The sequence below is a fragment of the Solanum tuberosum genome, unplaced genomic scaffold (assembly GCF_000226075.1).
Source record: "Solanum tuberosum cultivar DM 1-3 516 R44 unplaced genomic scaffold, SolTub_3.0 scf00668, whole genome shotgun sequence".
Lineage (NCBI taxonomy): Eukaryota > Viridiplantae > Streptophyta > Magnoliopsida > Solanales > Solanaceae > Solanum > Solanum tuberosum.
The window spans coordinates 40,852-53,773 of NW_006239585.1; the positions used below are offsets into that span (position 1 = coordinate 40,852).

Sequence of the window (12,922 nt, forward strand, 5' to 3'; positions counted from 1 at the left end):
TATCATGTCACTATGAGTTGTAATATAAGTATGACTATACGTTTTTATCCTTTTGGGGTGTGTAAACCCAAGTCTTGTAATATACTAATTTGCTATATGTCTTGAAAGTTGTGTGAAGCATGAGCCGACTTATTTCGGTACTAGGACGCTTGTAATAGTCTTGTTATTTCACTCTCGAGTGCGAGGTTAACATATGCATGAAGATCTGGTCGGTTAATTGCTTTAATGTTATATTTTTTTATTTTTTTGGAGTTCGTTATGAATCTAATCCCTCTACTAGATTAAAATCAGTATGCTCTCATTAATTGGTTTTAAATGTCGCAAGCATTTAATTAGATTTCTTGTTTAAGTAGTGGTATCGTTTTGAAAGGATCGCTACATGAGAAGTGGTACACAGACAATCAAAAGGTTAAGAGGTGCCTATTGATGTCTATGTCTCCCGAGATTTTGAAGTGATATATTCGCTTACCTACTGCTCAAGAAATTTGGAAAGCTCTGTCAACAGCCTTCTATGATGGAGCAGATGAACTACAAGTCTTCACTTTGAATCAAAAGGCCTTTTTTGCCAAACAAAATGGCAGTCTCTGTCTTCCTACTATGGAGAATTGATTGAAATTTTTTGTGAGTTGGATCACCGTGATAAGGTGATCATGGAAAGTGAGAAGGATATCAGTTCTTACCGCAAGTCTATTCAACGACAAAGGGTGCACATCTTTCTTGCTGGTTTGGATGGTGAATTTGAACAGATTCGTGGGGAAATCTTGAGGAAGGATCCTATTCCAGAATTAGAAGAATGTTACTCAATAGTTCTTCGTGAATCTGTCCGGCATGCAACAGTGAATGGAGATCTTGAAAAATCTAAAGCAGCAGCCATGGTGAGAAAATATAGATCTAATCAAAATCGGTTCTCTCAAAATCAACCAGATCGAATGAGGTCTAAGGGAATCAACAAGTCCACTTATAAGTGTACTCATTGTGATCAATCGGGGCACACAAAAGATCGTTGTTTTGAAATTGTGGGATATCTAGAATGGTGGGATCATAATCGTGGTTCAAGAAGGATAAATGCAAGCAAGAGTTCCACTGCTGCAATTGTAGAAACAAATGCCAAGGAAGATGTTGCTGGACAATCCACAGCCTTGGTAGCAACGAGAGGTAACAATGGTAAGGCTTTAAATTCATCTGCACTTGTTTCTAATAGTACATGGATAATTGATTCCGGAGCTACGGATCACATGACATTTGATTCTAGACAAGTTTCATCCCTTAAACCCTCGTCACAAAAGTATATTTCCACCGCTAATGGTTCTTCGGCACCTATCATTGGGGAAGGATCCTTGTCTCTCATTAATAATTTGAATTTAGATAGTGTCTTAGTAGTTCCATCATTGGATTGTAACCTTTTGTCTGTTTCTCAAATTACCACTACCCTATCTTGCATTGTGATGTTTTGGCCTGACTATTGTGTGTTTAAGGACATCCAGACGAGGAAGACGATTGGTTATGGTGCTAGACAAGAGCAATTGTATTACTTGGATTTGGAGTCAAAAAGTTCTAATCTGTTGCGCCAAGCATTATCGGTTGATGTGTTTAGTTGTGAGGACAAAACAAGGAAATATGATATTTGGGTATGGCATAGACGATTGGGACATGCTTCTTTTGGATATCTTAATTGTTTCCTAAGTTATTTACAAAATTTGATGTTTCTGATTTCCATTGTGATGTTTGTGAACATTCAAAGAGTCATCGTGAGTCTTTCTTCACCAATAATGAATAAAAGTTCAATTCCTTTTATGATTATACATTCAGATGTTTGGGGTCCATCCAAGGTGAATACGTTAGGTGGATTACGTTGGTTTGTTACTTTTATAGACGATTGTACTAGAATGACTTGAGTGTATTTGATGAAGTTCAAAGGTGAAGTGAATTTGTTGTTTCAAAAGTTTTATAAAATGATTTGCACTCAATATAATGCCCAAGTAAGAGTTCTAAGTAGTGACAATGGAGGAGAGTATTCCAGCTATGAACTTAATCAATATTTAGAAGCATATGGAATTGCTCATCAAACTACTTGTACCAATACACCCCAACAGAATGAGGTAGCTGAGAGAAAAAATCGTCATTTATTAGAAGTTGTTCGTGCTCTATTGATTGAAGCTCATTTGCCACAATGTTATTGGAGAGAAGCACTCACTTGTGCAACATATTTAATTAATCGAGTGCCTTCTAGCAGAATTAACTTTAGAACGCCATCTCAAGCTCTTGCTAAAGTGGTGATTGCACCGACAGTCCCAAATTTGACTCCTCGTGTTTTTGGTTGTGTAGCATTTGTACATCTTCATTAGCATCAACGCGACAAGTTATCCCCTCATGCACTGCGGTGTGTTTTTTTTGGGATATGCTACTCATCAAAAAGGGTACAGATGTTTTTATCCTCCAACTCAACGAATGTTTGTTACAATGGATGTTGTTTTTCATGAAGAGTCTATGTATTTTTCTAATGAAACAAAACTCCAAGGGGAGGACGTGAAGGATATTTTGTCTATAAATTATGAAAAATTGTTACTTTCTGCACCTAGTAACAAGGTTGTAGATGAATCAAGTTTATGTGGTGGTGAACATCAAGAAATAGGACATAACCAAGAAATGGTAGAATCAGATTTGGGTACTGCTGAAAATCAGGAAATCGAAGAAGAAGATTTGGGTACTACTGGAAATAAAGAAATTGGAGAAGTTAGTCCAATATCACATGAACCCCTCACCCAACAAGCAACTGATGTACCAAATTAATCGTCGCCAACTCAAGATGTTTTTGATTTTGTACCTGAACCATCAGTTAAACAACTACCACCACGACACAATAGAGGTCTTCCTAAACCCACCTATGAACTAGAAATTTCTGGTAAGACTAGATACCCATTGAGCCATTTTGTGTCTAATCATCGTTTGTCAGAATCAAATAAGTCATTTGTAAATAAATTATCTGTTGTATCTATTCCTAACAATGTGCAAGAAGCCTTAATTGATCCCAGGTGGAAAGCAACTATGGATGAAGAGATGAAATCCTTGAAAAAAAATGATACATGGGAACTTGTCGATTGTCCAGCAGGAAAGAAAACAATTGGATGTCGATGGGTGTATACGGTCAAGTACAAAGATGATGGTATGATAGAACGATTCAAAGCGAGATTGGTGGCTAAGGGATATACTCAGACCTATGGAATCGACTATACCGAAACATTTGCACCTGTTGCAAAAATCAACACAGTTCGAGTGCTATTATTCTTGGCTGCAAATTTTGATTGGCCACTACAACAATTTGATGTGAAAAATGCTTTTCTACATAGTGAGATGTATGAAGAAGTCCATATGGACTATCCTCCAGGGTACGAGATACCGAGATCACATGATTATAGAGTATGCAGATTGAAGAAATCACTTTATGGACTGAAACAATCACCAAGAGTGTAGTTTGGAAAATTCACCAAATCTATGAAGGCATTTGGCTATACTCAAAGCAACATCGATCACACTTTGTTCTTGAAGAGACAACAAGGTAAAATTACTGCCCTTATTGTACATGTTCATGATATGGTGGTGACTGGAAATGACCCTGAAGAAAGGAAAGCTCTCCAAATCTACCTGTCTAAAGAATTCGAGATGAAGGACCTTGGTCCATTAAAGTTTTTCCTTGGAATTGAAGTGGCTATATCATCTAAAGAAATTTTCTTATCCCAAAGAAAATACACTTTAGATTTGTTACAGGAAACTGGCATGACAGCTTGCCAACCAGTTGATACACCTATTGAAGAAGGCCTGAAATTAAGTGTTGAACCTAATCAAATTCCAGTTGATAAAGGAAGATATCAGAGACTTGTAGGAAGTTTTTGTGACTAATTTTCGGTGAAGAACTAGTGGAACTTTAGAACTAACAACTTACTTCTCAGAGAATTCATCGAAGCCAAATACTACAAAAGATTACATCACGTGGCTAGAAAAGGAACTAATAATCAATCCCATACATGGAGAAGACTAATGAAAATCAAAGAACTTTGAGAACCGAATATCTTATGGAGTATTGGAGAGGGCAATGTGTTTTTCTAGTGGAATAACTGGAGTTTCAAGCAACACTCACAAATACTTCAAATGCATAACGAACATAATATTAAAAAAAAAACAATTAGCCAAACGAAATTTATTGGACTATCCAAGAATGTTGTTGAATAAACTAAAATGCATAATTTTAATAGCACAAGTGATGAAACAAAATAGAACAGATTCAAACTAAAGCATAAGAGCACAAGTTAAAATCCAAAAGGCTATGGTGTCAAAAAAAACACATACTTTTACAGATTCAGAAGTCAAGATCTACCAAATCGAAAGAAAATACAAAACACACAAATTATTAGATCCTATAGAAGTTTCAAAAAAATGAAGCACCAAGCTTGAAGAAAAAGAACATTGAAAACACATTAAAATTGAAGCTTAAGAGCACAAGTTAAAATCCTAATGGCAATATAATCCATTAAAGCACATATTTGGACACATATCTGTACATACTCATATGTCAAAATCTACAAAAATTGAAAGAAATATACAAACCACAAAAATGATTAGATACTAAAGAAAGGAAAAAAGCACAAAATTTGAAGAAAAATGACACTGAAAACACATTAAGAACTGAAGCTTAAGATCAACATAAGTTAAAATCCAAATGACAATAGAATACACTAAAGCACATACCTGTTTTTTACTGATTCAGAAGTTAATATCTACCAAAAGTGAAGGAAATATACAAACCCCACAAATCATTAGATAATAAAAAGGGAAAAAAGCACAAAATTTGAAAAGAAAAAGAACAATGAAAACACCTTAAAACTGAAGCTTAAGATCTTCCTGCTAGCACCTTGCCTTCTTTTTCTCTTAATCTTCAAACTGTAAATCAATGGTAAAGTTTCAACAAATCAATGGTAAAACTTCAAAAAATAGATAGAATGTATGAAGGCGATGCGTGTGATAATTACTTAATCTATTAACACAATCTAAGGTACAAATTTCTGCAACAATTTTCAAGTTATTGTAATTAATTCTATATCTTCAACTATCAATTAGTCAGACCTAAATTAGAGGAATAAACTTGCCTCAAGGGCTGCCAAAAAGAAACCAAAAGAACTAAAACCCTAAAAACTTTGAAGCATAGAAGGAACTAAAAGGAGGGAAGCCAAAAATTTCACCGCCAAATTATTTTTCCTTGTATATGTTGTACTCCAGATTTTTTCGCTATAAATCTGTGATAAACCATAATGTCCATAGTTGTTTAGTCGACCCAACCAACTTGAACGGAGATTAAACTTGATTTGAAGAAAGGACTCAACCAAATTGCACAAAGATCTCATGGGCTAGGTTTTAACAAAGGGTTGGAGTTCTTTCTGAAATGGAAGAATGAGTTTTAGAAAAAATAAATTTATGTTTTTTTTTATTAAAAGGGAGGTTTTTTTTTAATGTTTGCTATATCTGATGCGGCCTTCATATTCTAATAACTTTATTTAATTTTTTATTTTATTTATTACTATAACCTTTCACAAGACTTGTCATTTTTATATAAAGAGGAAAAAGTCTAATATACCCTTCATTCTAAAAGTGTTTCATATATATATATCCCCTCACATATACCCTTTTCTTCTAATGGATTTATCAAAAAAAGTAATCCATGTATAAGTATGTTTTATCCTTCTCAGACATTTTTTAAAAGCTTTTTTTTAATTCAACGGCTAATTTGAATTTATTATTTTGTTGTTCAAATTTATTCTTTTAGCTTATTTTCTTATAAAATTTATTATATATGTCCTAAATTTTCTTCACATATATAAAAATTAAATTACAATAAAGCCGCAAAAAATATAATTTTAATTTTTTCTTTCTTTTTTTTGATTCACACTTCTTTCTTTTATTTCTCTTATTTTACACCAAATAATGAAAGAAAAATGAAATAAGAATAAGAAACTCAAATAATAACAATCAAAGAAGTCAAAAAATAATTTATGTGTGAAAAAATTCAAATAGATGAGTTTTAAAAATATTTAAAATAAAAAAAAGTAATTTTAAAATTAATTTTATCACTTTTGTAATGGTAGGGGTATATGTGAGCCACTTTTGTAATAGTAAAGGGTACATGTGAGCCAGCTACTTTTAAAACGAGGGGCATATTAGCTCAAAATGACAAAGTTCAGAGGTATATTGGGCCCTCTTTTCCTTATACATAATATAATAACATATAGAGAAAATTTCACATATAGCAAACATAAAAATCATATTTGTATGTTATAGTTATAGTTTGCATAATTGCGCTCCATAGCAAACATAAATATGTACGTATATTTCGCTATACATATACAAAAGAAAGCAGTTGTATAATCATAAGTGTATAGGACGAAAATATATGTATTTGTATTTGTATATATAATTTTCTCTCGCTTTATACAAATACAAACACAATGTATACATTTGTGTTTGGATAAAGTGAGATAGGCGAGTGAGAGTGGCGAGCGAGATCTGGGAGAGTGGCGAGCGAGATATGGGAGAGGGGAGAGAGGGGAACGAAAAAATATGTATATATACAATTTTCTCTCGCTTTATAAAAACACAAACATATTTTATACATTGTTGTTTGTATAAAAGCGAGAGAAGCGAGGGAGACTGCCAGCGAGAATGAGAGTGGCGAGCGAGATTCACCAGGAGAGAGACGAAATAGCAATAGTTTGCTATGGGGTACAATTAAATCAAACTATAGTTCTTAACATTTAATTTGAATTAATAGTTTGCTATTATATACAATTTTCCCTAATATATACAGTAGCCTTACAATACCTACTGTCAAGGCCAATTTTTTTAATTTGGCCGGAATCACTTACCTAGTTAAGAATCCCTCTAATTATAAGGGTGAAAGATATAAATCATTAGCCACCAAGCGTATAGAGAAAACTATCGAATAATGTTAAGCATGTCATTTAAAAAATAATAAAAATTCACCCATATATATAGGGATAATCTATCCCAAATAGAATGGGATTCAAATTCCAGTTTTATGGAAATAATAACTATGAAACTTTTAAACTAGAAAACTTTTGAAATAAGAAACTTTTAAATAAATAAGCTTTTCAACTATGAATCTTTTAAATAAGGAAATTTTTAAACTAGGAAACTTTGGGTTTGTACATTCAACGTTTTAACATGGCTCCCTTTTGGACTTCATGTGACACGATCCAATTTTATTTCTTTAATATATTTGACTTTGCCTTATTTTGGACAGTTCTTCTGTAATAAATATTTTCTTGTTTTTTTATTGAAATCCGTCAATATTAATGGAGGCAAACCATCGATCGTGGGAAAATTATTTTACTTTCCTCCTAACTAAAAAAATATTATTTAGCTAGGGTGTAGGATTTAAATGATTTTTCCTTCAAACTTTGCGAATTATTCAAATCGGTCCTTGAACTTTATGAATGGTCAAAATTTCTCCTTTATATATATGTTGTTGTAGATACATTAGCCCATAAGGGAAATTGAGTCATTTTGATAATAAGGAAAGTAAAAATGATACTTTTTAAATACAAGGTAAATTTGTGATTAATCATGTAGTTCAGGGGTGAATTCATATCTTTGTCGTATAAAGAACGACAAATAACTTTCAAAAGATTCATATTTCAAACAATAAATGTAAATGACGGTAATTAACGATTAATAATATGACATGTGAAACGTTTGTCATAATATAGACCTTTTTGGCAAATATCATTATTTTAACGACATTGTTTTCCAAATACCATTAAAAATAATGACACTTACCAACAAATGTCTTATTATATTGGACATTTGTATAAAATGTCGTTCTTTTAACAACATTATCACAAAATGTCACTAAAAGAAACGACATTTGTTGCAAAATGTCATTATTTTAACAACATTTTCGCAAAATGTTGCTAAAAGTAAAGACATTTGTTGCAAAATGTCATAATATATTCGACATTTGATGTCAAATGTCATAAAAGAGTGACGATTCTGACCAAATGTCATTATTTTAATGACATTTTGCATCGAATGTCATTGTTTTTGCGATATTTGTTCATAAATGTCATAATTCTTTATTTTTTGACATTTATTTCAAATGTCACCAAATAAATGTCGTCATATCTCTACTTTATTGTAGTGAGACCTTGCTTATTCTTTAAGTGTGGTAAGTCAATTTATGCATAATCTTGGAGAGCAACATATGAATGCAATTATGCGCATCTTGAAGTATTTGAAGTCTGCTCCAGCAAAGGGAATTTTGTTCACAAAATGTACAAATCCTCTAGTGATAAATGTGTATACGGATGCTGACTGGGCTGGAGCTATCGATGACAGACGGTCTACTTCAGGATATTTCACTTTGTGGAAGGAAATCTTGTTACATGGAGAAGCAAAAAAACAAAATGTCGTTGCTCACTCAAGTGCGGAGGCGGAATTCAAAGGAATGACACTTGGAATATGTGAAGCATTATGGTTGAGAGTTCTCTTAACAGATTTGAGTTATCCACCTAAGACACCAATCCAACTATATTGTGATAATAAGGTTGCACGTGATATTGCACATAATCCAGTACAACACGATCGTACCAAGCATGTAGAAGTAGACAGGTTTTTCATCAAGGAAAATTTGGATGGAAAGATATTAGAGTTACCCAAGATTCGATCAGAGGACAAATTGGCTGATCTTCTTACTAAAGCAGTTTCGAGTAAAATGCTCTCCAAGTTTGGGAGCAAGTTGGGCATGTTCGACATCTATGCACCAACTTGAGGGGAGCGTAGAGATATTTTAGGACTTGATTGTGTAATCTTTTAAAATAGGAACTCGATTCTAGCAATCTTTGTAAAATAGGAAGATATTAATTCTTTCCATATATTATAACTTAGTAGTAGTTATATAATCATGTACATGCCTGCTTTGAGAAATAATATAATACAATAAGAAATATTCTGTTCAAGATTTGAACTCTCCTTTAGACAACTCATCAGTAATAGAACGATATTATTGAAAACTTGTCTGGGAGAGCCTCTCATATTTATAATCACATGATGAAATCAATCTGACAAAAATATTCATAACATATAGTTTTGATATAATTTAGAATTATTATTAAACAAAAGAAGAATTAACTACATTGCAAATGTTGAAGATACATGCCTAAGCAAAAATAAATAATTTTCTAACCTGTCTTTGAATTCAGTAGGCTGAGGTAGATTAGGATTAATCCAGATTTTGGTTTGATACCAACAACTATGTATTGAGTAGTTTTCTGATGATTGATATTAAACAATGTCAAAAAAATTATACAAAATAAATTTGTATTTTAAATACATTTACTGAAATTACAATGTTTAAACCTCTAAATTTGTGAGCCTTCATTAATTGACAAACCACAATCAAAGGTTCATCTACAGATTTCGTCAAATGTGATTGTATTTGGTCCGCAAGTTCACCCCATAATGTTGTTGACAATCTATTTTTACTGTATGAATGAAATTTAATTACATTGTGGTAATAAATCAATGAATATATATAATAATAAACTGAATTTAAAATAATTACTTATCATCTTCTAGAACAATATTGATGAAGTAACTATTGTTATCTCCTTGTTGTATCTGTTGAATTGGTTGATATGTAACAACATGTCCCACAACATCTGCAAAGAAAATACATTAATAATTTTGTAAATTTAAAAACTAATGAATGGAATAACATATCATTATTACCCAAAAGCTCTGTCTCATCAACATTGTGATGAATTGTCAATTGGTCAAATGTGCGGATATTGAATATATCCATATGAAAAGAAGGATCTTGAATTTCCTTAACATTTGTAGTCAAAGTGAATCTAAGCTTGTGTTTGCGTGTTATTGTCTTAAATTTCATGATGTTTGGGGCAACCACAAAGTAATTCATTCGAAAAACATCAAGTTCATATAGAATTTCTCTGAAATGCTTAATTACAGACTTTTCAAGTGATGCATGAATACGATCGCCCTATAATAAAATAAAATATTGTTTTATGATATTTTTTATCGAGTATATAAAAACTATTTGCATGAGTATGTAACGACCTATTTGGTCGTTTGAGTACTAGAGCTTTTTATTTCATAAAAGACTCTTTCGATAGATTCCAAATGGTATTTTGGACTATTCGTAACTATAATTATGAAATTAATGGGGTAATTTTAATAATAAATTTAGTTGATGGTTAAAGAAGATAACATTAAATATAATAGTTGGCCACTTTTACCATATTTATAATTAGTCATACAATAAGTGGGGTTAAAATTATTTGATTATACCACAAACGGCTTGCAACTCTTATTCTTGGTTCTCGGCGCCGTTGACAAAGACCGACGGAAAATATTAAGGTAAAAACTTCATCCAATTCTCAATTTTATTTTATAAACAATGTATAGTTTGGTGGGTATTAATTCTTGTTAATATTATTTTATACATATTAATGGTTGGGAGAAGGGATTTATATTATTATTATTATTATATATTACTACTGTGTTGGTGGTGAAAGAGAAGGAACTAAAACTGAATTAGCAAAAAGGATTCGGAAACTAGTACATAGGTTTAAGGTTTTGAACTGGGAATAAATGTATTTATGAGGAATCATTACCCAATCATGGGATAATGATTATTCCTAATCATTGGACCATGATTAAGATTAGGTGGATAATTCATATGACTTAAAATATTTAAAATAGGAAGCTCCATTTTCTTAATGCGCCACTGATGTGCTAATTACGTTAGTTCGGATTTAATTATATATTTTTATTATCATATTTTGATTTAAGTTATAATTAATTGAGATAGGTAATTAAATATAAGGTCTGTATTATTTGAATTCCATTAAAGTTATGCTAATTAGAGGAATTAAGATTTACCCTTTGGTTTGAACTTTAGGAAAATTGATTATAGAATTGGATAATTTTTTGGGTCTAGGCTAGACATATAGTAACAGGGGTGTCTATCGACTCGTTAACTTAGAAATCATGCATATATGATAGATTGGAAACGTTCGGAGGCATTGAGGAAAGGAAAAACATTGAAGAAGTTGCTTACCTGACTTCAGTTCTTCGGTGGAGGTAGGTTATGGTTTTATTCTATTTGATAGATAAACTCTTAATAGTGATTGATATGCATTGAGTGATATTGTGAAGTTCTCTGTGTACGTGATTGTGTGGCTTGGTGGTGTGGTTTGTGATTGGTCTGAAATCCTGAGACCGTGAAATTTATAATCTTGAACCTTCTCTATCAAAGTGATGCCTTGAATAAAGAAGGCTTCATGAAATGTTGTTAATGGAGTGAAAAGTGGTGATAATAAATTAACAATATAATTGGATCGGGGTGTCACATTCTGACACGGTATTATGGATCGGGGTGTCACGTTCCGACACGGTATTATGGATCGGGGTGTCACGTTTCGACACGGTATTATGGATTGGGGTGTCACGTCCCGACACGATAACATTAAAGAGGAAAACATATTTACTGAATGTATTCAATCTCAAAGAACCCATTTCCCAAATGAGCGTGGTGTGGAGGCATGAATCCTCGTGTGTGCGCTTGATATTGTGATTGATTATGTACTTGCTTCAGCTGTCACTTGTTCATGTTGTTTGTTGCTTGTCACCTGCTAAGTGTCATAGTTGATTTTATGCTATTATTCATTGCATATTAGTTTCTATTTTGAGTTGGCCGATGACATCTACTTAGTACACGTTGCCTTGTACTGAGCCCTACTTGTGTTTTATCTTTGTTTTCTTTTATGGAGTGCAACGAGTGTACCATCGAATTGGACTTTCCCTCAACTCTAGCCAGTCTCAGCATATAAGGTTCAAGGGTGAGGTATTCATTCAAACTTGTGTTGGATTCTCTTGGTCATGACCTGATGTCCTTTGTTTTCGGACACAAATTACTTTATTTCATTTATTTCGGTGTCTTTGATACTCTTAGACTTAGTATTTGTAGATTAGATGTCCTTAATGTGATGACTTTCAAGTTTTGGGAATGACATAGAGTAGATTTTAGTGGATTTGTGTTTCTTACCTTAATAAGATTGAGCTTCCGCATTATGGTTTGTATTTTGTAAGTTTAACAATTAATACATGTTGGGGTTTGGATTCATTGGTTCGCCCACCTAGGAGGTTAAGTGTGGGTGCCACTCATGACTCGTTTTGGATCTTGACAAACTTGGTATCACAGCTTTAGGTTCGATGATCTCATCACACAGGGACATGTCTTGTATAATCTTGCGAAACAGTACGGGGATGCCTTTACTTTTCTTCGAGAGGCTATAGGACTTTAAGAAAACTCATATTTTTCTTTCTTTCGTACTATTACTTGAATCCAATTGGTATCTAGGTGATACGAATTTGTATCTGAATTTCTTCACTCTATTTCGCATATGGTTAGTACTAGAGTAGTAGAAATGCAAACACCAACGCCAGAAAGAGAGATGACTTACTGAACATAGAGCAACGAAAGATATTGGTTGCAGTATATGATGGTAAATTTCATGCTTTATCCAGATATTTGACTCAGCTTTGCTTTAGTCTGGAAGAGCGAGTTCGCTGCTTTATGAAGGGATTGAGGTCATAGTTGTTGATTTATGCTTTAAAGGTGACTACTTCAGCAAAATCTTTTCAAGAAGTTGTTGGTTTTGTGATGGAGGTAGATAGGTGACGCAGATGACTTTACCAAGGTGACAACATTCAAAGTGTTTCGTAAGGGACAACTAGATAATGAACACCATTTCTTTTGAAATTGCAGTTAGTAAAGTTATCATAACATAAATGGGTTGCTTAGCGAATGATGAAATTATGTTGAGGCAATTGA

General features: G+C 32.8%; 1 protein-coding gene across 1 annotated transcript; it reads left to right on the plus strand.

The window, feature by feature from the left end:
• The first annotated feature begins 3,492 nt into the window (after positions 1 to 3,492).
• On the plus strand, positions 3,493 to 3,897 carry LOC107058837 (uncharacterized mitochondrial protein AtMg00810-like). Its single transcript, XM_015305016.1, has one exon. The coding sequence runs from the start codon at positions 3,493 to 3,495 to the stop codon at positions 3,895 to 3,897; it is 405 nt and encodes a 134-aa protein (XP_015160502.1).
• Positions 3,898 to 12,922: the final 9,025 nt, after the last annotated feature.

Excerpts from the sequence above, each read along its gene's own strand:
- LOC107058837 (XM_015305016.1), top strand. The coding sequence starts at position 3,493 with ATGAAGGCATTTGGCTATACTCAAAGCAACATCGATCACACTTTGTTC.